Source organism: Mycteria americana, chromosome 8, assembly GCF_035582795.1.
Source record: "Mycteria americana isolate JAX WOST 10 ecotype Jacksonville Zoo and Gardens chromosome 8, USCA_MyAme_1.0, whole genome shotgun sequence".
Lineage (NCBI taxonomy): Eukaryota > Metazoa > Chordata > Aves > Ciconiiformes > Ciconiidae > Mycteria > Mycteria americana.
Genome location: NC_134372.1, coordinates 47,361,381 through 47,384,646, shown reverse-complemented (window position 1 = coordinate 47,384,646; position 23,266 = coordinate 47,361,381). Strand labels below are relative to the sequence as shown.

Here is a 23,266-nt window from a genome sequence, read left to right as displayed (position 1 = left end):
TTTCCCAACCGATGTGCAAATAGGGGCGTTCATTACAGAAGGGTCCAACTTAATGCCATAAACCAGATTGGATTAGGAAGGATTTGCGGAGGGCCCGTCTGGAAGAGCGGCTTATTTAGGTTTTTAGCAGCCGTGTCACAACCACACGCGGCGTTGCAACACGCTGTCGCATTGTATGTTCACGTCGGGGTGTTGGGTTGGAAAGGCTCAGTGAGCAGCCGGGAGCTCCTGCGCTGGGTGCAGGGGAGACGGTGCGGGGTGGGCACGGACGGGTGGTCTGGGCTGTGAGAGGCCGTGGGAGGACAGAGCTAGGTACGCACCAGGGACCCGACGTCTTCCTTGTCTTGTGAGTCTGAACCAAATCCCTTAGCCCGTGAGATGGTGGAAGGCGACTATCCTTTGGGGCTCGGATGGTTTCATCCCCTTGTGGGGCTTTTTAATGCAAATTAATTTCTTGTTGCGCAAGCGATTCCGTGGCGTTGAAGTGGCTTGGTGTCCCTGTCCCACCTCGCGTGCTTTTGCTGTGCTCTGGGTGTGCTCGGCCCTGTCCCGGCTGCGGCCGCAGGCGCGTCCAGCCGCAGCAGAGGAGCTGCCCCTCTTTTACGGGGCTCGACTCGCACCGTGGGGTCAGCCTGGCCCTATGGAGTTTGCATGCAGCCCGCTCTGGGGCTTTTGTCAGAGCTTTTACCTTGTTTCTCCCTGCTCTTGCTCTGCCCCCCATTCCTTACAGTGGGATTTTGCATCACATCCTTCTCTCTTTGAAACCCCGGCTCCTTTCCGGAGCTGTCAGTGCCTTCCCCTGTGCCTTGTGCCCAGCCCTGCTCTCCTGGGCTGCTTTTTGCTCAAGAGCGTGAAGCAAAAAAATTGCCCAATACTTTAGTAACTTCCACAAAAGAGGTGCTTCCCCTTGTAGCTGCCGAGTAGGTGGGGATGTCACCCTCTGCTCAGCACCGATTCCTCCTCTCCGCTTCCCTCCTGGTGCTGGAGAACCAGCCCCGGCAGATATGAGCTTGGCAGTCTCGTGGCGCCCGCCTACTGCTGGAGTCGTGCCGTGTTGCGTTCGGGGAAGGAAAATAGGCCACTTATCGCGTGCGACAGACACAGCCACCCCCGAAGCCTTTGTCTGCAAAAAAGGGGAACGGAGTGATGAATATCCACGTCAATCCGGGGGCAGAGCTGCAGCTGGGGCCCCAGGGCCAGCGGGTCTGTGGGTGCCCACGGGCTCCCCGCAAATGCACCGAGGAGGGAGGTGGGTGCTGGAGGGTGGATGCGGCTGCAAGCGTGGCGGGGGGGTGGGAGATGGGTCTCGGCTGGGCATGGAGCTGGGGAGCGGGGTCCCTCCATCTCGCCGAGCAGCTGCTCTCCCACGAGGGTGTTTTTGGGGGGGGTACCACCATGGAGAGGTTTCCACAAGTTGCTCGGAAAGTCTCGAACATCTCGTATGGGTGCAGGTGGGTTGATAACCCAACCTGAACCTTGGTGGAGATGGGCTGCCCTGGTCCTTGGCCGCTTCCAGCCAAGGCGGTGGTGCCACAGCGGAGTCACGGGGCGGATGCTCTCCCGGCACGCCGTGAGCAGCCCGGGGCCTCTCCTTTCCTCATTCAGGTGAATCATTCCTGGGGAGGGCTGTGAGTTACTGAAGCAGGTGGAGCAGGCACAAAACTGCCCGACTCCCATGCCGGTGCCGGAGGCTGGGTTTGGTTCGGCGCCAGGAGCGTGCGTGCCGGCACATCCCCGGGATTTCCGTCTCCCATGCTCCGGTGCAAACCCAAGGCCAACAGTAGAAGTGACAGATAAAAAACGCGACCTGCAAGTCGTGCTTTAAAGATCGGGCGTCCACGTGAAAACCCAAGCAAGAGCCGGCGAAGGGAAGGCAGTAAACCCCTCACCACTGTGTTATACAAAAGCTGGGGATCTGGGATGTGTTTTTACATGTCGCTTGCAATTTCTGAAGTCTGACTTAATTATAATAATCACCCTCAGCAGACAGTCAATTAGTAATGCTCTTGGATTTCTGCTGAGCTCAAACTTTTGTGTCACAAACGCGTTGTTTCCTCCGTGGGCTGCCGCCGACGTGTGCGGGGGGCAGGCGGCGTCCCCTGCGCGCGGGGACGGACGGGGCATTGAGCAGTTCCGCCTTAATTGGCACCATCTGAGCTCTCCCTGCGAGGATGCTCCATGGCAGGAGTGACTCACCCGTCTCTCTTCTCGCTCCTGCGTGGCTCGAAAGGACTGAAAGGCTTTTAACTCTTTTCCAAGAGTGCCCTTGTGCAGCAGCATCTGGGTTTGGCCAGGCTCCGCGGGGATGCTGCAGTCCCTCAGCACCAGGCCCAGCAATATTTCCCTGGGTTCGTACCTGCTTGACCAACCTGATCTCCTTCTACGACAAGGTGACCCGCCCAGTGGATGAGGGGAAGGCTGTGGATGTTGTCTATCTAGACTTCAGTAAAGCCTTTGACATGGTTCACCACAGCATTCTCCTGGAGAAACTGGCTGCTCATGGCTTGGACGGGTGTGCTCTTTGCTGGGTAAAGAACTGGCTGGACGGCCGGGCCCAAAGAGTGGTGGTGAATGGAGTTTACTCCGGTTGGTGGCCGGTCACAAGCGGTGTTCCCCAGGGCTCTGTGTTGGGGCCAGTTCTGTTTAATATCTTTATCAATGATCTGGACGAGGGGATCGAGTGCACCCTCAGTCAGTTTGCAGATGACACCAAGTTGTGTGGGAGTGTTGATCTGCTGGAGGGTAGGCAGGCTCTGCAGAGGGACCTGGACAGGCTGGATCGATGCGCTGGGGCCAATTGTATGAGGTTCAACAAGGCCAAGTGCAAGGTCCTGCCCTTGGGCCACAGCAACCCCATGCAATGCTACAGGCTTGGGGAAGAGAGGCTGGAAAGCTGCCTGGCAGAGAAGGACCTGGGGGTGTTGGTCGACAGCCGCCTGAATATGAGCCAGCAGTGTGCCCAGGTGGCCAAGAAAGCCAATGGCATCCTGGCTTGTATCAGAAATAGCGTGGCCAGCAGGAGTAGGGCAGTGATCGTGCCCCTGGACTGGGCACTGGTGAGGCCGCACCTCGAATGCTGTGTTCAGTGTTGGGCCCCCCACTACAAGAGAGACATTGAGGGGCTGGAGCGTGTCCAGAGAAGGGCAACGGAGCTGGGGAAGGGTCTGGAGCACAAGGCTGATGGGGAGCGGCTGAGGGACCTGGGGTTGTTCAGCCTGGAGAAAAGGAGGCTGAGGGGAGACCTCATCGCTCTCTACAACTGCCTGAAAGGAGGCTGTAGAGAGGTGGGGTTGGTCTCTTCTCCCAGGTAACAAGTGATAGGACGAGAGGAAATGGCCTCAAGTTGCGCCAGGGGAGGTTTAGACTGGATATGAGGAAATTTTCCTTCACTGAAAGGGTTATCAAGCGTTGGAACAGGCTGCCCAGGGAAGTGGTGGAGTCCCCATCCCTAGGGGTATTTAAAAGCCGTTTGGATGAGGTGCTTAGGGACATGGTGTAGTGGTGGGCTTGGTAGTGTTAGGTTTACGGTTGGACTCGATGATCTTAAAGGTCTTTTCCAACCTCTACGATTCTGTGATTCTGTGATTCTGTGATTCTGTGACACGATGTGCTGCTCGCAGGCCGTCCCTCCACAGCATCTCTTGAGGTGGGGGGGAAGATGCTGGTGCTACAGCCAAGGCTGATTCTCACTCCCCGTGGGCAGCAGAGCAGGACTGGCTATGGCTGCTGGGCCTGCGGGCTGTGCTGGGTCGACGATCGCCGTCCCCCTGCCCGTGGGGGGAAGCTCTGGTCCAGGAGTACGACAAGGGGCTCTGCTCTGGGTTGGGGTGATGCTGGAGCGGGGAGGGTAAGCAGGACCGGGGATGCCATGCTGACACGGGGGGGGGGTCCAGCCTCCTCTCGCTCTCACAGGGCACGTGCCACTGCTTGGGCTGTGCCGCAGAGCTGGGGGGGCCGTTGCTCCCCCAAAGCACCCCCCTTTTGGAGACAGCCCATTGGGTTGACGTGGGCAGCGGCTGGCCAAGCGACGGGGTCCTTTCGGGAGGGCTGAGATGCCCTGGCAGAGGCTGGCAGGGGTGGAGGTGGAGGGGTCGGTGGCCTCCTCTACATGGTCGTTTGCTTCTCTTTGTATCAGAGACTCCATGTCGTGAGCACCCCAAAATTGCCACCCGGGCATGTAACACCCCCTCTGGGACATCCCTCCCAGGGGTTTTGCCCCCGAGTGCTGCCCTCGTCCCGCCGCACGCTGCACCGGCTGCTCTCACCCCCTTTCTCCTCCCCACTGGGGCTTTTCTCGCTCTCGTCTCAATTGTTACCCCCCCCCCCCCCCCCGAGTGTCTCCTCTGGGGAGGAGCAGAGCAGGTAACTCACAATCCTCAGGGGTCTGAGTGATGGGCAGGCTTAAAAAACAGCTAAAGGTGATGGAAAGGGCTGGAGAACTCCCCTCTGATGGGGACCCCCCTTATTTTGTTTAATATTTAGGATGTCTGTGTGCGCAGGGGCTTGCACAGGCTGTTTTGGGGGGGGGGGGGTGATGAGCTCGGTGTGGGAACCCCACGGCAAGGCAAGTGCTCTTGCAGGGGCTGCACGCTCGCCCCGCACGCTGTGCCGCAGGAAAAAGGGGCTGGCGTGGCTCTCGGGAGACGTCCATGTTCGGCCGGCCGTGAAAACCGTGGCGAAATTACACAATGAGCTTTTTCCTTCCCCTTCCTCCGAGCCGGCGCCGCAGCCAGCCGGGCTCTGCGCGCAGCCGTGCGTGCCTGCGTGGGCACCCGGGGGGGACGCGATGCGCCTGAGCTCCGGAGGGAGGGATCGCATCGTCCCCACGTCGCCAGCCTCGGCTGCTCCCCGGCGTGCCGGCCACGCTGGACCCAGCCTCACCGGATGCCGCTGACCCACCGGCGAGCGAAGGTGCGCCGAGGCTCCTGGGTGCAGGTAAAAGGAAGGGGAGGGAGGGCAGCGGCCGGGGGACGCCAGCTCTGCTGTGACCCCGCGCGAGGACAGGCCTCGGCACGGCAGCGCGGTCCCCCCCGCTGAGGTTTAATCCGTCTTCTTTCCCCATCTCGCGCTGGGAGGTGATAACCTGTTTTCTTGGGGCCCAGCCGCCGAGGCATCGCCGTCTTCCCTTTAAACTCAGCCCGTCAGTCGGATGCGTTCATCCTCCCCGGGTAGGACGGAGGGTCGCCGGGCACCCCGCGGTTCCCCGGGCTCCATCAGCAAAAGGCTTCAGCCGCGCTGCCGTGCCGTCTGCATCTGGAACCGTGACCCCAGCGGCGGAGGCTGGAGGCAGCATCTCCCGTGGAAGTGGGGGGCTGCGTGCGTTCGAGGCAGGGGAAACCCTCCCGTGCCTTTTGGGGAGATTATTTCCAAAATACAGCCCGGCCCCCGGGGTCCCTGGGTGAAATCGTGCCAGGTGAAAATAGGAATTAAAGAATAAATAGCTCCGTTCCGGGGCTCCCTGGGGATGTGTGTGCGTGGCAGGGGGGTGAAAGCTGGGCCGCTGGCGAACGTTAAAGGAGAAGCCGCCGCTCGGCACAAAAGCCGGTCTTACGCAGCGCAGGTCTATGCAAGAGACATTTAATTCTCTTCTGAAGTCCAGGCGAACGGGGAGCTGCCATCTGGTGTCTGACGGCAGCAGGAAGAAAGGGCTCTTTGCAAAGCGGGGGCAAGTTGGGAGCTTGCTGGGTTTCAGATTGTCTTGAAACGGCTCCGTTATTGAGGCTGAGCGAGCCGGCTTTGTGAAGTGACCCGTGTGGGTTAATGCCGGCTTTGAGAAGGGGAAGGGTCCTGCCTGCGGCTGCCTGACCCGGCGGGCAGCAGAGCCCTGCAGAGAGACGCTGGGGCCAGGGGAAGAGTCGCGGCTGGGGAGGAGACCCAGGGGACAAACGGTGTTCACGTCACCTGCCAAAAATCCCGCATCAGGGGCTGCCAGCGGATGGGACCCGGCCGCAGGCTCTCACCCCCTCTCCCGCTCTCCCTGCCTTGGTGCAGCGCTGGGTGCTGATTGTGGCATGCACCGAGTGCGTGCGGTCTCTGCTCTGCCTGTGCAAGCACAGCTGAGCGCAGGTCTCGGCTCACAGCCGCCCTGGTATTCGGGGAATTATTTTTTATTAAGTTGCAGAGGCTGTAACTTCTCCGCCTGCGAAGTGGCTGGGCAGCGTCTGCAGTCGGGGTAGCCCGGCCGTGCCTTGGCGAGGCCATAGCTTGAGCCCTGGTAAAACGGGGAGCGTGTCCTTGCTGCCAGCGCAGGGAGCAGAGCGGATCTGCAGCGGGGACAGGCAAACTCAGCGGGGGGGGGTTTCAGCTTCCCTAAGTCCCGGGGCTTGTTTAACCAAGAAGGTTTGTGCGTTTACACGCTCCCGGGGCACTTTGGGAGGAGGGGTAGGTGCGGTACCTCTGGATTTAGGGTGGTTTGATGGAGCCGGCACTCGATGGGTCTGCGTCCCTCAGCCATGACCCCGCTGCCGGGGCGTTCGCACTGTGGGAGAGACACGGGGGAACAAGACTGACCAGTTCCTCCGGAGGAAACAGGCTGTTCCCTTACGGCACGGGGAGTTTTCCTTGGCAGAAACAAAGCTTTGCCCACGGTGCCTTTGCAGAGCCCTGCCGGCCTGGCTCAGCGCCCACCGGGGCACTGCTCACCGGTGCAGAGGTGCTTTGCCCGGAGGGACCCATGGGTGCGTTGGAGGTGGGTGACCACATGGTCTCCCCGGGGAGTGCCGGTACCCGGAGCTGCTGCAGCTGCCGCGGTGCAAGCGGCGTGCCCGTGTGGGACCATACGGTCCGGCTGCGCGGTGGGCGATCGCAGGGATCCGGACGTGCTCTTGTACGGGATGGATGAGACAAGCGTGGATCTCCATGGCGGGCTGCAGCGTGGAAAAGTGCCAGCACTGAGAAATGGCACTTTGCCCTGTCCCTCCGGCAGCAACGACTCCCCGTGTCCCTCCTGCCTCGGGGCTGCGTCCCCTCCAGGGCAGGAGATTTGGCGGGAGGAGGTAGCAACGCACCGTCCCCCTTCCTGCAGGTTAGGGAGGACATGTCCCCCGATGCGGCCGGGAAACGGAGACGTGGGATGTGTTTAAACCACCTCTGCTGCAGAGCAAGACCAAGCCCTGTCGTGGCCAGGGCAAGATGCTGCCTACGTACTGCGGGAGCATCTCTCTCGCCCCGGCACAGCTCCTCTGGGTCTGAGCAGCAGCGGGGATGAACGTAGCCCTTGGCATGGCATGGATACACCGCTGGAGATCTCGGCAGAGCTCGTGGCTGTGTCGGTGGCCGAAGGAGCAGAGCTGTCCCCTCTGGGCTGCCAAGATGAGTCCTGCAAGAATATTTAATTGTGTCTTTTCCCCTTCCCCGGAGCAGCATCTCTAGTGGGGGACGCAAATGGGCTGAATATCCCCAGGGGCTTTCAGAGCCCTTGCACTACGTGTCTGGGTGCCATCCCAGCACGCAGGGAGCAGAGGGACGGGAGGGATGTACTCTTGTAGCTACGAGAAGACAGCTAGAGGTTTCTTCGTTGTAATTACAGTTTTTAATCGCCCCTGACGGCTCCAGGCTGGAGCACCGTCTCCATGTAGGACGCAGATGCAGGTGTGGGTTCGAGCGCTCTCGTTATGCAGGATGCCGCCCACGGCCCGAGCTGATAACGAGGATTAGCTGAGTTTGTCATCCAGCTCTGGGGATGGGGTGGGCAGGGGCTCGCTGGGGACCAAGCCCCGCAGCCGGGGAGCGAGGAGAGCTGGGGCACAGACTGGCTGAATCCTGCTCCGTGCTGGGATTTCCATCGCAGGAAACTGGGATTGGGTCCCGCTTCCCAGGCATGAATTGCTGAGGTCCTGCAGCATATCCGACCTCAGCACCCAGCACACCTGTAAAAAGCCCCAAGGGAAAAATCCATGCAGGGTTTTAGGGATGCTGGGAGAAAGCATCCCATCCCGAAATCCCTGGAAAATGCAGGCTTGCCTGGCAGGATGTACCAGGACACCCCGTGGCATGGGGACACGTGCTGGCTGGCACGGTGAGAGAGCTGCTGCTGTGGCGGTCCGGGTGGCTTCTGGGTTTGGGTGGATGATGGGGTCAGTAGTGCCGGTGGGAGGGGGATTTTTGAGTTTCCCATGTCACCTTGGCCAGGCCACACATCTCGCAAGGTAATAACAGTCCCTGGGGTGAGCATCGCGCCCTCGGCGCGTTGCTTGCACCAGTGCTGGCATGGCACGGAGGGTCCCCGAAGGCTGTGCTCGAAGCCAGGCTGTGTCGTGCCCTTTATCATCGCTGTTCTCTGCTCTCGGTCCCGTAGGTGCCAGTTCAGCATTGCTCGGTGAGGCTTTGGGGGTGATTTTTTTTTTTTTTGTTTTTTGCCCCTGTGTGTCATTTCCCCGGGCTTTGCGAGGAGAAGAAGGAATTCAGTTGCAAACCTAGACTGGGTGGTCCTGTCCCCTGGAGAGGATGTGCTGGGACCAGGGTGGGAGGAGGACGCCCAAACCGTGACATTCCTCTGAAATAGGGCAGAAAAAGGGTCCATCCTCATCCCCAGCTCCATTGCTTTCGATTCCAGCTCCTCGCTCCTCCCTTCCTCTCCCGGCACCGGGTTTAAAGACCCCGTGGGTGCCTTCTGGGCTTGCACACGCCTGTCTCAGGGCAGAGCCATGCGACATCTCCCGTCCCTCCCTGCCTAATTCCTTGGGGCACTGCCCCACCAGCAGCCCCAGGGCTCGGAGCTGCACAAACCAACTTGGTTTTGTTCATCTCCCTGTGCCGGCAGCATCGTTACCCCTGGGTACCCAGCCACGGTGGGTCCCACACCGCCCACAGTTCTCGCAGTGCCCATGTGCTGGGGGGTTGGCAGGTTTTGCCCCCTTCTTAGGTATCTGAGACATTGCAGGGGTTGATGCAGGTGGAGGAAGCAGCAACACCGGGCAGTTCCCTGGTTGTGATGGGCCAGAAATGCTGGATTCAAAGGCAGATCATGGATGAAAGCTGCTGGCATGTGTACGTGCATCTATAGGTGCATCGTTCAGATCTACCTCAGCATTTCTTTTTAGTAAAAACAGGCCTTTTCCAAACTTTCAGGGCACCACAGGTTTCCTGTGGGCTTTGCAGGATGCTGGGAGGTTGGGGTGACAAGTGCAGCCGTCTGGTGGGTAAATGGCTGCTCGCTGGGCAGGGAGAGGTGAAAGGAAAACAGCCCAGGCCAAGGGAAGTACGAGATTTTAACCATTTTAAAGCTGAGATCCCTGCCTCGGGATGTCTCCTGCCACCCAAATATGCTCTGATGAAACCTGCAGAAGAGGGGCGGCTCTCAGAGCTGCCTGTCTGTCCATCCATGGCTCCAGCCAACTCTTTTGTGGTTGCTAATATTCCTGGGATTGTGTCTCCAGTGGGAAGACACGGATTTGTTGTATGCCGGCTGCCCATGGGGAATACAGATGTGCTGGAAGATGCTTGCTTTGCAAGAAAGGCCATAGTCAGGTACATGCTGCCTTGTCTGTCTGGTTGATCTTTGTGGTTAAAGGCAGCCCAAGAACTGCAGGACCTGGAAGATGCTGAAGCTCGTGACATTGTAGTAAGGCTCCCGAGCAGCCAAAAAGCCCTTTTTTATTCCAGAGCTCTCGTTCGCTCTCAAACTCGACCCAGCAGTGGCAAGGCAGGAGCGGGATCCCGCGGGCTGTGCCTGAGCGGCGGTGGGACGTGCAGCCGGGCTGATCTCCACCTGCGGATGGAGCCGGGTGCTCGGGGCTGCGGGAGCTGGGGCTCTTGGTTTGTATTTTTGCTATTCCTTTCCTGGATTTGTTCCACCGGAGCAACGACTGGGCTGTGGAGTGGGTACGGGGGGTTGTGGAGTGGGTACGGGGCTGAGTTTGAGGCTCGTTTTGTTTTTGAAGCTCTTCTGGGCTCTGTGCTGAGAACCCAACAACCTTGGAGGCTGTGGAGACGCCTGGGAAGCCTGGGCACCCACAGCAGCTGCCAGCACCTTGAAACACCTTTTGTGGCCTTCATTCGAGGGCAGGGCTTTATCGTGAGCTGGTCAGCGAGTGGTTAAACCCTTTCTGGCCCTCTGCGAGCAGAATGCACTTACTAAGGCTGCCTGCAGCCCTGGCCAGGCTTCTGCTGAGCCCACAACGCTCCTTACACCCACCGTGTGTCCTGCACCCCAAGCCCTCTCTCCCAGAGAGTCACGGGACGTGCGTACATGGAGAAGGGCATGAGGGATGCCAGGAAAACAGGGGTCAATGTGTTTTAGAGCAGTTGTTTGGGCAGCGGAGCGTGCTCCTGCAAACTGCTGCGTGCCGAGCAGCCCCTGCCCCGCTGCCGGGAGGGGACGGGGATGGGCAGAGGCTGGCCGGGCAGCGATGCCATCTGCCTGCTGCCTGCTGTGCACATCTGGCAGAGGGCTCGGGGATGCCGCTCTGTCCCTCCTGGGCACAGGCAGGGCCTGAAGCAGAGCCAGGGGCCACCGTTGCCCCAGCACAGTCCCGTTTTCTTTCTGGTGATGCCTGGAGAAATACGTTCTCCTGGATGAGGCTGTCTCTTCCCCGTGCCGCTGGTGTGCCGGCGCTGGGTTTCTGGGGCAGGACGGACCTGCCCAGAGCCAGAGCTGATGTCTGAGCAATGCATCTTCATTTATATTTGTTTTCTAGAGCTGGAACTCCCTCATCTCGGGTATGTCTTGCTCCTAAGCAGCGTGTTGCTCGGGGCAGCTTCTGCAAAGCTCTCCTCTCCGCTCGGCCGTGCGCGGGGCGCGGGGCAGTCCAAGGGCAGGCTGGGCGTGGGAAGGGGCTGATCCGCCGCTCTGGGATGGGCTGTGCCCCCTCCCCATTTGCAAAGTACCAGTGCAGAAATGCTGCCCTCTCCGAGTCGCTTAGCGGGAACAATTCTGATTCGGATGGGTACTTATAAGGATGCCTGTCTGGTAGAGGAATTTCTGCAGTTTCTTTACAGGCTGCACGTGAAAGGGGACATCTGGGACTGTCACATGCCAAGGAATGCCCAGCTCAAAGGTTACCTGCACAAAGCCTTTTGCATGGGACGTTGTTGGGTGTCACATCCATGCGGTGGCTGTTATCTGGGCAGGCGGATTTATTGTCCCCACCAATTCCCTTCCATTAAGTGTAGAACTGAGAAAATGTTCTCAAAAAGCTCTGACAGCTCCGTTTGCAGATCTGCCGCCTTCTGCTTCCAGGCGTGCTCCCGAAAGCGGTGCACGGGGTAAAAGCAAGGTACAGCTTAGGGAGGGAGGCACATGCTGCAAAGCACAGCTGTGTGAAGGTCCCTTGCGTGCGTGCTGGCCTGCCTCCTGTTAAAATACAGCCGGGGGGGGTCAGAAACGAGCTTGCACTGCCAGCGTTGTGAGGAGGCAGCTCCGAGCCCTAACCTGCAGGTGCTGGAGGGGCCGGCGGAGGAGTTGTCCGCAAAAAGGGACTTTGCAGCTGCTTCGGGGGCGGATGGATGAAGCCCAGCGTGGGCCCTGCAGCTGGAGGGGCTGGTTTGGGGGGGGCTGAGCTGGGCTGGGGCTGGCTGGCTCCCCACGGCACGCCGCCGGTCCCTCCTGTGCCGCAGCCGCTCGGCTGCTCCTCTCTGCCCGTCGGCCGATGCTCTCGGTGGCTCGCTGACCGCAGCAGCGTCCTCGCAGCTCTCCCGGGACCCGGGCGTAGGTGCGTGCGGGCGGAGAGCGGGGCTGGGTGCCAGGGAGGGTGGGAGAGCGGGGTGCCAGAGGAGGGAGGAGGTGACCGCTCGGTGTTGGGTGCATGTGGGTGCACGAGTTTCTGCCCCCCCAGGCGACTTTCCTTTCCGTCCCTGCCATCTCTCAGCCCCAGGGACCCGGGTGACAGGGGCTTTTCCCAGGCAGGGTGATGAGCTGTCTGATGCTCAGGGAGGGTGCAGTGTTGTGCCTCCCTCTCCGTCCTGGGGGTCCCAGCGCCTCCAGCACCCTACTGACCCAAAGGGGCTCTGGGGAGGAGGAGGGCAATGCTGGGAGAGCTGCTCCTCCTGCAGCCGATGCATTCTTTTCCATACGTCCTGGGCTGCGACAGGGTGCTCTGCTTGGTGAAACACTTCAGATTTGGTTTCATTTTGAACTCCTTTTTGTCTGATGAACTTGACATTGGTCCTTTGGGGTACGCTAGTCTTTGAGGTGAAAGAAATCTGTTTGGGTTTTTGTTTTTTGTTTTTTTTTTTTTCTCTGGGGGTGGTTGCCTGTGTCCTGGGACCAGTTCCCTTCAAGGCAGCTGGGCTGTGGCAGCGCTGCCCTGGCGTTGTCACTGCTTTACCTGTGCTGCTGTCCCTGCTCCTGTGCCGTGCTGCCTTGCCCTGCACTGGCCCCGCTCCCGGCTGCTACAGCATGGCCACTCGTACCGGGCTAGCTTCTCAGAAGGCGTCGCTTGCCACCTCCTGGGGCAGAAACACACTCGCCGAGGACATGAGTGACTCTGACGAAGAAGCAGCTTCAGGGCAGCCCTTTCTTTGCCCCTTTTGCTGCACGGCAGCTGCTGCGGAACCCCCCGGGATACGCGTGTGCCCGAGCATCGTGGTCCATCGCCGGCCGGTGCTCCCCACGCTCTCCGGAGATCGGAGCTGCCTGTGGCTGCCGTACCTGCTTTGCAGGGCCTTTGCAATCTGGGTTGGCCACCAAAACTAATTAATCTAATTGCAGTCCAGAGCCCTATGTCCACATCCCATTACAGCTGCTCTTGCATTCAGCATCCCCTTTCCATTCCCAGTTTAACCAAGTCAGTGCACGTTTAACACTGGGATGCTCCACCCTGGAGATGGTCCCATTTCCGAACGGGGTCAGGCAGACCTGTGAGGAGAGAGGAGGATGCTTCTCTGCGGCTGACTTGGAAAATCACCAGCGTGTTTGCCAGCTGCTGGCTCATGCCGGCCCGGTTTTGCCCGTCAGGCTGCGAGATGTCACATCCCAAAGGTGGCATATGGAGCTTGGGCTCAAATTGTCTCTTTTCTGGCCTAAAGCATGAAAAACCCACTTGAACGGCGCAGAAAGCACACGAGCGCTGCATGGGTTTGCTTATTCACGTGGCTGATGGAGAGCGGCCGGCTCTGTCTGCCCGGTGCGCCCGTGTCCTGTCCCTCCCCACTGCTGATGGGCATCCTGGGGACATCGCAGGTGGTGGCCTGTGGCCTCCTCACCCAAGGTTCCTCGGGGTCCTCTCCTCACTCTTGTCCTCCCCCTGTCTTTCAGATGTCCTGCGGTAACCTGGCGCCCCGCAGAAGGACCTGCCTGCCTTAGCCAGCCCATCGTCCCAGGCATCCTGCCGGCGATGGCCTCGATGCCCCAGTGAGCAGCAAAAGGACGAGGACCGAGTCCCCCCAACACCACCACGTCCCCTGGAAGAGCCATGGAGGCCCCCCTGGACGTGCCCGTAGGGAACCTCATTGATTTTGAAGCCGAAACGCCCACCTGCATCCCCTCGGAGCCCTCTCCTCCCGCTGTCCCCAGCGGCAACGGGCACCTGGGGGATGTGGGGGACGTGGCCGGGGAGGAGAGCGATGCCACCGAGTCGGCGGACAGCGAGAACGACATGGGCGACTCTCCCAGGCACTGGGGTGGCTACCGCCGCTCCTCCTCCAACGAGTCCTTCTCCTCCAGCCAGAGCACCGAGTCGGCCCGGGACGAGGCGACGGCCGAGCGCCGGGAGTTCATGCGGCACTACGTGGAGAAGATCTTCACCGGGGGGTGAGCGAGCGGGGCTGGCCAGCGCTGCCGAGCCTGCTGCCAGGGGACATCCCGCGGGATGGGATCTGGCTGCTTTCCCACTCCGGGAGCATCGGTTCGTGTCCTTCCCCGTGCTTGGCTAACGCAGCTTGTCGCTGCCCGCCATAACGTGGCGTTGGAGCTAAGTGGGGGACGTGGGCTCTGACTTGCACCCCTCTCTCAGGCACGTTCCAGCTCATCTTTCACCCCCAACTTCCCTCCCCTCTTCTTTCTCCCCTTTCCCATGCTGGGGTCTCGCCATGGCGGGGGTCTCCAGCTCCTCTCCCCCGCTGAGCATCTCTGCGGCTGCTTGTACGAATGTCAGCAGCTTGTGCGTGCCCTGGGGCCCCACGGCAGCCCCCGGCTTCCCCCCCAGCCCTGCATCCCTCCCAGCTCCCGTCGCTGAGGTCTCCGTAACGCTGCGGCTCAGCGTGTCAAGCAGAATTGAGCAAACCCAGCATGATGAGCAGCAACAGGGTTGTTTTGGCTCTGGGGCAGAGTGCCTGTCTCTGGAGCTCAGCTTCTGCTCGGGCTGTTCTCGGCTCTTCCCTTCTCCCTCTGCCTTTGGTTTCCCCCCTGCCAGGGAGGAACAAAAGAGCAGTGTGAGCCGGAGGATGACAAAATGGATGCTCCCCTTCCCCTCTTCCTCTGCCTTCCTCCCAGTGTCGCAGCCCCAGGATGCTGCCGCCAAGAGGGATGACGCGGGGGAGCTGAGATGTGCTGGCTGGGTAGGGGATGCCGGCCACATCCTCGACTTGAATGGTGGTTTTTTTTCTTTTTCCCCATTGCAGAGAGGATTTGGACCAAGAAGAGAAGGCCAGGTTTGGGGAGCTCTGCAGCGGCGAGAACGGGAAGGGCAGGGAGTGGTTCGCGAGATACGTGAGCGCCCAGGTAAGGGGAGAGATGGGCGAAGGAGCGGCGATCCTGTACCGGGGCTTTGGAGCAGCCTGGGCAGGAGGAATTTAGCAATGGCCCAAAGCAATGTTTTTGGAGGGCAAGAACTTGGGGAAAGGGAGGAACTTCAGTACGGGGAGATACAGAAGTGAATAAACGCATCTCGAGGCGGTTAAATACGTGCTTGTTGCAACGTGGGAGAGAATTAATCTGTTTTATTTAAAATGAAATCCCATCAGCGCTCAGAAACGTCCTATTCCCTAGAAAACCCATCCAGAGAGGCAAAGCGCTGTGTCCGAGAGGGAGGCCCCACCGCCTGTGCTCCCTGCCCACCTCCCTGTGGCGGGGGGTCCCGGGGTGGGGGCTGAGGTTGCCCGTGCGGCTCGCGGCGGGCAGCTGCCTCGCAGGGCTGTGCTGAACCCTGGGCTTTGTGCCTGCAGCGCTGCAACTCCAAGTGCGTCTCGGAGCAGACCTTCTACCGCCTGATGCAGTCATTCGCCCTTGTGCTGTTCGAGTAAGTGGGTTGGGGTCGGGGCTTCGTTGCAACCACCGAAAGCCCCTGAGATCAGAGCAAGGCTCGAGGAGGGGCAGCAGCCGTGAGGCTGCTTGGGTTGCCATCGCTGGGTGTCTTCACCGTATCCTCCCTCCGTGTCAGGTGTCACCAGATGGATGACTTCAGCCCTGCCAAGAACCTCATGACCATGTGTTTCACCTACTACTACGTGGGTAAGAGGTGCCCGCACCCTCGGGCTTTGCTTGTGCTGGAGACTGGTGGTGAACCGTGCCCTGTGCGTGGGAAGAGTGATGGATGGAACCCAGGGTGGAAGGGTGGAACCCAAGCTTACTCTGGCTGACTCCGATATTGAGCAGAAAAGAGCCTCCATGGCCCAGAAGCTGTGCAAACCTGCCCGAGACCCTCACTGGGGTGGTACCTCACACTGATGCTGGTTTGTCATTGCTTCTAGCCAGGGATGTTTGTACGTGGTGATCCCCGGGTGTTCCCCAACCCTGGGGATATGATGTGAAACCCCCCCGCCCAGAAGCACCTTGGCTCGTTGCTTGGTGTGTGATGGTCACTCCTCCATGGGGGGCTGGATTTTCTATCCAAAATGGGGGGAGAATAAAGACCTGCAGGAATTGGGATGGGATGGGGTCTGGGCTGTTTCCATCTGGCTCCTGGTCTCCACGGTGCCTCTTGTAGCTGGGAGCAGGTTCCCCAGGAGCTGGCAGCAGCCAGGACCATGGGGCCAGCTGAGCTCCTGCCATGTTGCCCACAGGCAAGACCCACACGCTGCCCTTGGAGGCCAAGGAGAAGCCCATGGGCAGCATCGACTCGTACCTGAAGTCGGCGAACAGCTGGCTGGCGGAGAAGAAGGACATCGCAGAGCGGCTGCTGAAAAACACGTCGGCCAAGACGGAGAACGTCAAGGGCTTCTTTGGGGGCCTGGAGACCAAACTGAAGGGTCCTACCACCAAAAAGAGCGAGTGGGTACCGCTCCGTTGGGTGGGCAGGGTGGGCTAGAGGCAGACACTTGTAACGTGACCAAGCCAGAAACCTCCTGGGTGTAGGGGTTATCATGGCCATGGAAAGATGGTCTCTAGCCTGGTCCCATGCTTCATACTTTGGTCACTGGACATCTCATGGTCTGGGAGTCCCGTGTCCCTTGGGCATGGAGATATGTGGTTCCAAGAGATGGTGCTGTTGCTTTGTGGTCTTCTGCATCATCTCTGTACTGGGTCCCACTGGGATGGACATCACAGTCTCTTAGCCACCTTTCTGGCCCCGGGGACAGTGGCATGGGAGCAGGGGGGTCTTTCAAATGAAGGTGCTCCCCTTGCCAGGGCGGCCAGAGCTCTGCTGCATGGGCTGTCAGGGGGACAGGCTTTTCGGGAGCTGACGCTGATTTCTGTGCCACAGCGAAGGTGAGGACAAACCAAAGGAGAAGCTGAAGAAGATGGGTAAGTAGAGCCAGCGTTGCTGAATTAGGCATGGTCAAGGCATCTCTGGGGAAGGAGCGAGGGTTGGAAGTGGTACGAGATGCCTGGCATTGCGGGAGGTGTGGGGTGGGGAGAAGGGCAAGAGGGAGGCTGTCTCCTCTGAGCTCCTAGAGAAGTGCTTCAAAGGAGCCTTCAAAGCTCCTTGCTTTGGAGCAATCACAGCTCTTGTCCTGCAAGGACATCTTGTGGCATCTTGTCCTCAGTCGCACCAGGTTGCAGATGTTTGGGCATCCACCGCCTCTGAGCTTTTGTGCTGCTTCAGTTGCCACCCTGGTAGCCACATGTGCTACCGAACCAGAGGTCCGGTCCCTCGAGCATCCTCCTGGGACATCCGTGCCTTGATCAGAGCTAATATCTGCCCACGAAGGGCAGCCACAGCTCCTCTTCACATGGCTGGGGATGTGCTGGGGATGAGTATTTGCTTTGCAGACCTTGCCATCACGGCTGCTTGGACGCCGAGCTTGGAGGGCGGGTGGCACAAAGTCTGTGCATGGGTGGGAAGGTGGGAGTCATCCAGACCTCGGCATGTAACTGTGTCCCCACAGTTTCCGTGCAGAGCCCAGAGGAGGAGAAGAAAGGAGAGAAGATTTACCTGTACATGCACCTCAAGCAGCAGCCGATCTGGTAAAGCTTGCCCGGGGCGAGCTGGCTCCTGCCCGGCATTGGCCTCCCCAGGGAGGGGATTTGTCCTCCTTGCCCACACATTCCCCAGACTTTTAAGCTGCTGCCACCCCTAAAAAAGGTGGCCATGGCTTTTGCGCATCCCTTGTGCTAGTGAGAGTGTGTTTGCGGACACATGAGGAGCTGGTCTAAAAATGGACCAAATCTGCCAGACTTGCTTAGCCCCTCCTGGCATCAGCTCCTGGCCCCTGGGAAGCGGGCGAGCTCGGGGACAAGTCTGAGGGAGATGGGAGGTGGCCGTCCCCAACATCTCTCTCCCTCCTTGCAGGCACAACCTGCGGTTCTGGAATGCCGCCTTCTTCGACGCCGTGCACTGTGAGCGCAGGAAGCGGTCCCCCACCACCAGGTAGGACATGTCCCCGTGGGAAAAGGAGACGCCGTGTCCCCTCCAGCCCCCGGCATTCCCCTCTGCTCCTAACGGCCCTAAGCGTTGCCAGCCGTGGGGAAAAGCTCTGCTTTCCAGCCCTGATTGCAAAGCTGCCGGGGCCGCTGGGCTGTGGGGGTGGGCAGGTGAGCAAGGGGAATCATCCCTTTCCTCGGCCAGGTAGACGTGCATCCTCTCAAGGATTTGGGAGCAGGAAGGCCATGTGCATCCTCTTAGCGATTTGGGAGCACGAAGGTTTTCTTGCTCATTTTGGCATCATTTTTGCAAGCCCTAGAGGTGTGTCCAGAAAACCCGGCCAGGGTTCAGGCTGTTGGTGCTTAGTTCGTAAGCAGACCTGGGAAAAGATGCTTGGTGCGGCCCTTGAGGGAGGTGCAGTGGGTGGGGAGGGGATGCCCCGGCTGTCCCCAGGAGGGCCGTGGAAGTGCTGCCAGCACAGCGTGGGGACTGACCCCGGGCAGCCAGCAAGGACGAGAGCTGGAGACGGCAGCGTGGTTGGCCCCGAGGGCTTGGAAGATCAGGATCAACCCTGCAAAGGGAAGGGGCTGCTCGTTTTGGAGGGTGCCTGTGTGCAGAGAGCGTCTGGGTGCCCGGCCATGGGGACTCCCACGGGGTGCGAGGGTGGGCGAGACGCTCGCCAGGCTCGTGCCCATCTCCTGCTCCCCCACGGACCTGCCGCGAGGGCTCGAGCAATTCACTCCTCTCTTGACCGCAGTTTCACCCCTCCAAAGCTCGACCGTCCTGCTGCGTGCCCGTGTGCTGCTTTGAGGCTTTGAGCTCCTGGGCTCAGAGTCGTTGAGCTCGGAGCATTTGAGCAGCCCCTTTTCTGAGCAGTGACAGCACTTCTTGAAGCAGCCAGCCCTCCTGCATCCTCCCCAAAACCTGAGCGAAGCCAAGGCAGCCCTGGCTCACACCACGGGATGCTCTGCCAGGCTCAGCGCACCGATCAATCTCTGCTTTCTCCTTTATTGCTTTTCTTTTTCTCCAAGCAAGCCGCTGAAAGAACCTATTGAACAGTAATGTAACCGTAACTGCATTTGCTTTGATTAAGCCCCAAATTAGCAGCAGCAAATGTCTCGCAAGGACATACGCCACCGGCAGCTGCTCTCTGCTCCGAGTGCCTTTCTCAATTAATCTGATGGCTGAGTCTGCCTCCGCTGCAGAAACAAGCCCGAGTAACAAATGAGCTTCAGGAGCTGCAGCCTGGACTACTCCGAGTATCTCAGGGGGTTTGAAGGTGGTGGTGACCCCCCCTTAGTCCCCTGGAGAGGATAACGGAAGCCACTGGGTGAACTGGGATGCCGCTTGCTGGACTGAGGATTAAAATCCCTGGCAGGAGGAGTTGGTTGGTGAGGGCTGGCATTCCACGGGCCGGGTTTGAAACGTCAGGGACGGTGCTTGACCGCGGCAGGCGTCTGCAGGGTCCGTGGTGACTGGTTTGTGACGGTGCCCATCTCTGTGGGGTGGCCAGGGCATCGCTGGGGCGGCTGGGCTGTGTCCTCCCGGGGCTGCAGTGAGAGCTGGGGAGGTTTGTTCTCCTCTCGGTGGGGAGGGCAGGGGACGGGGGGAAGGAACCAGAACTAAACTCCTCTTTTTCTCTCTCTTTCCTCTCTCTGCCTCTAACAACCTTCTTCCGTCTCTTCTTCCCCCTCCATCCCTCTATCTTGCATGATCTTTCACGTACCACTTTTGTCGGCCCCGTTTCTGCTGCCGCTCCAGAGGGAACGCTGGGGAGGAAGAGAAGAGGTGTGTCTGTCCCCGAACTTCGGTGCATTAGTGTCCAGAGCCTGACGCTCACTTCAGGTCCAAATCCTGCCCTGGGGAAGGGGGTAACGCGTTTTGGGGGGGGCTCTGAAAGGCCCTTCTCCACCGGGGAGGAACGGCCGCCGGAGGTTTGACTTCATGTGCATCACCCTCTCAAAAGAGCCAGAAAGGTTGAGATTGGTTCCTCTTTAATGCGGCTTTTTAAAAAGAAACCCGACCGGTTTCAAGCTGTGATGTTTTACTGTGGGAATCGGGTGTCCAGCTGCTGGGGAAGCCAAGGGCTTGTGCCAGGAACGGTTCCCTGGGCAGGTTTTGGACATGAACTGAGTCTCTTGGTGGAAAATCCCCCTCTCCTGTCCTTCCCGCTTGCTCCCGGCTTCTGCTGCCGCGTAGATGTGCCGAGGATCCTTTGCCAGCTGGAAAAGGTGGTCCTTCTATTTTTTTTTTAATGCACTCTTGTGCTGCCATCCCTAGATGAAAAGAAAAATGCAAACGGGGCTGCATGTCGCGGTCGTGAGCGTGTCCTCCGGGTTGCAAAGCTCAAAAGCAGCCGCATGCATCCGCGCTCCGAGCTGGGATCGGGGAGCGGGGAGAGTCATTGCTCTCTTGCTGGAGCATGGGATGTTCGATCTTGGAGCAAATCACTCGAAGTGATGGCATTAGCAAGAGGATGAGGGCTCTTTGAAGCTTGGCAGTAAATCTTCCACGTGGCTAAGGCATGCGCCGGCAACCGGATAACTTAAATATTGCTCAGCTAGAGCATTGCTCAAGTTAGCCGTGCGGGGTGAAATGCCGCTGCTGAAAGACGAGCGATGCCGAGCGGCCGAAGCCACGTGTCACCGGCGCGGTTCTCGCCAGTGCCCGGCCGCGGCAAGGCTTTCCTGGGTCCCCTGAAATACAGGCAAGGTGTTGGGACAGCCTGTGGGGTTACGCACCCCTGCGCCTGCCCCGTCGTGCCGGTGTAAAGATCAAAGGGTTTGAGCAGAGCCACATGTGGGCTTTCCCCCTTCCCAGGCACGTTACTCCCGAGTAACAAACCAGAAGCACGGCGAATTATTCTTGGGCACTTTGATAATTTTTTTTTCTCCCCTTCCTCCCTCAAAAACATAAAAAGGCAGGAAAAAAATAGTTACAAACATGCTGCTTCTGTAAGTGGGCCAGTGAGATCTGTGAAGTTTTGCTTCCAGATTTCAAAGCCTCTTAATTTGATTCTTCTTCTTTCTTTTCAGCCTCCAGATTTGGATGTGGTTTTTATTTGCTATCATAAGCTTTATCTGGGAGAAATTACACCTTTTTTTTTTTTTTTTTAATCCCTTTAAACATATCATATAAGTTTCCAGAGCCCTGTAAATATAAGCAGCTCACCCCTGGAGACCGAAGGCTCAGCTCAGCAACTTTCGCACAGCCGGGCTGGGCTGACTCGAGCGAGGCCAGGCTCCCCGTCGTGGGGTCGGCCTGACTGAGCGCTCATCCTTTTCCAGTTTCAGCAACGCAAACGTGCACTGGGGCTGAGCTAACCTCACTGAATTTACTGCGAGACACCCTTCTTCCCAGCCACCGTTTTCACCCAACACAGCTCCTCCCGTCCCGCTCGGCGTGCCGGCGAGCTAGCGCGAGCTGTAGGCGCGCGGTCCGCTCCCGGTGTTCTCCTCTTCCTTCTCCTCCATAGAGCTATTTTTCTTCTACCTGTCCCTGTTTTTCCTTGCTTTTCCTCCTCTTATCCTTGGCTGTAACCTCACCTGACTTCTTCTTGGAAGGGGGCTGGCTTCACCCTGGAGCTGTAGTTTCCCGGGCGTGCATGCAGTGAGCCCCCCGCGAGCGTTGCACCACCATAGTGACATTTCTGTGACACAAGCTGTATTCCCAAAGACCTCCAAGTGGGACACTTGGACGGGGACTCCTGCCACTGCCTAGAGTTGGTTGCAAACACCTAGAGCTGAAAACCCCTTCCTTTAAGGCAATGCTGTGGTTGCATTTGCCAGGGAGCTGGAGCGGAGCCGGAGCATCCTCAGGGCGGTGCTGTGATTGCGGACTTCAGCCCCCGAGCGGGGCCGTGGGGAGGGGTACGGGAGCCCCCCGTGCTGTCGAAGGGGGGTGGTATGTTTGGGGAGCGGCTTGCGTGGGGCTCGGGGAGTTGGGGCTCTGCTGCAGACGGGGGAGAGGTGCCTGGTAGGTGGGGGGCTTCAGCAGAGCCCTGCTGCGACGGCCGTCCCCAAGAGCTGCAACCCCCCCTGCTTCCTCGCTCGTCCAAGGCGATGGCACCGAAGGTGAGAGACGCGAGCTCTGTGCTGGAGAGGCCGGTGCTATTTCCTAGCTCTTAATCAGGGCCTTCAGGAGAAAGCCAAGGGCGAAGAACACTTTTTTCCTGGGGCGTCTCTCGCTTCGTCCCCGGGCGAGAGATGTGCGGATGGATGCAGGTGCGCGAGCTCATCCAGCACCGCACGCGCGTGGGCAGCTGCGGGGCTCTCGGTGCCCTCCTGTCCTCAGGCAGCGTGGCCCGGGGACCGGGGGGACGCAGGCAGAGGGTCCCCGGGTGACAGCGGTGCCAGACGGGCTCGTGCCTTGCAGGGAGAAGTGGTGCCACATGACGCAGGAGGAGCGTGACGACAGCCTCCGCTTCAACGAGAACATCACCTTCGGGCAGCTGGGGTGAGCAGGGCGCGGGGACCCTCCCTCCTGCAGCCGGGCTCGGCGGCGTGTCCTCACCAGCTGTGGGTGGGACGCCTTACAGAAGTTCCCCCACCGGGGACATCCCTTATGGTGCAGAGGATGCTTGATGCTTCTCCCCGGGAGCCGCTCCTGCCCCTTACGTTGCAAATCCGAGCACCGCAGGGACCTAGCACGCTCTCCCACAGCTGCGCATCATCCCAGCGCCTGGTACCAGGGGCTGCGGAGAGGAAGAGGAAGGTGGGGGGAAGAAAGGGCAGCCTGGCCCTTCCCTCACCAAGAGCATCTCTGTCCTTCCTCAGCACCTTCATTCACAACATGCTGGCGTTCGGCCTGAACAAGAAGCTCTGCAGCGACTTCCTGAAGAAGCAGGCGACCATCGGCAATTTGGATGAAGGTAGGGGCGAGCCCGGGGGATGCGCACCCTCTCCGCGGGGTGCCGGAGGGACGGAGCCCTCCTGCCTGGCCGGGATGCTTCAGCACCCTCCCAGCACCCTTTTCTCTCTCCTCCGCAGAGCAATACAAGCTGCTGAGTGACCACATCGAGCAGATGGCCACCGAATAGCCACCTGGCTGGCATGGCCGCAGAGAGACGGTGGCTGGAGCGGGTGGGGAGGGGAGAGAAACCCACCTCTGGGGCTACCTGAAACTGAAGCTGGGCTACTTAAGAAAAAAAAAAATCACACACACAAGCTGCAATAAAACCTGCATGATCGTCCACCAAACTTTAGAGCTGCACCAGGGCAGCCTGTAGAAATAGAAGCCAAACAGCCCCCTCGCCCTCGCCAGACCCTCCCGCATCTATTTTCAGAGTAGACAGTCCCAAAAGTGTATTTTGTCAGTTAAAAAAAAAACAAAACAAAAAACAAAACAAACCACAAAAACACGAGAGAAAAGCAAAAAGAGAGCAACTGCTGCAGCCCCCAGGTGTGTCTATGGGAGCTGGGTCGCCGTGTCTGCAGCCCCGCCGTGAAACGCTGCCTGTCGCCTTCGGTGTTTCATAGCACGACAGCGGCGGGTGCAGAGCTGCCAAATGCGTTTGCTGCTCAATGCCTTTCCGAGGCTGCCGTGGACGGTGGTAAATCCGGAGGAATCCAGTGCTGCGAGTCTCCTGCTGCCTTTCCCCGCTGGCATCCGCTGGGCGAGCACCACGGAGGCTGGAGCTGGACCAG

General features: G+C 59.4%; 1 protein-coding gene across 3 annotated transcripts in view; it reads left to right on the top strand.

Annotated features, from left to right (window-relative positions):
• The window catches only part of KIAA0513 (KIAA0513 ortholog), a 28,719-nt gene extending 5,797 nt beyond the window's left edge, over positions 1 to 22,922 (top strand). For 2 of the 3 annotated variants that reach the window (XM_075510964.1, XM_075510965.1), the window contains 11 exons: positions 13,196 to 13,690; positions 14,500 to 14,599; positions 15,043 to 15,116; positions 15,258 to 15,328; positions 15,880 to 16,087; positions 16,521 to 16,561; positions 17,146 to 17,224; positions 17,550 to 17,627; positions 21,996 to 22,076; positions 22,397 to 22,491; positions 22,610 to 22,922. In XM_075510964.1, the coding sequence (XP_075367079.1) occupies positions 13,353 to 13,690; positions 14,500 to 14,599; positions 15,043 to 15,116; positions 15,258 to 15,328; positions 15,880 to 16,087; positions 16,521 to 16,561; positions 17,146 to 17,224; positions 17,550 to 17,627; positions 21,996 to 22,076; positions 22,397 to 22,491; positions 22,610 to 22,659 (1,215 nt within the window). In that variant the 5' untranslated portion in view covers positions 13,196 to 13,352 and the 3' untranslated portion in view covers positions 22,660 to 22,922. Of the gene's footprint in view, positions 1 to 4,769; positions 4,936 to 13,195; positions 13,691 to 14,499; positions 14,600 to 15,042; positions 15,117 to 15,257; positions 15,329 to 15,879; positions 16,088 to 16,520; positions 16,562 to 17,145; positions 17,225 to 17,549; positions 17,628 to 21,995; positions 22,077 to 22,396; positions 22,492 to 22,609 lie in introns of those variants that run through there. The other variant, XM_075510963.1, reaches the window with a different exon arrangement.
• The last annotated feature ends 344 nt before the right edge of the window (positions 22,923 to 23,266 follow it).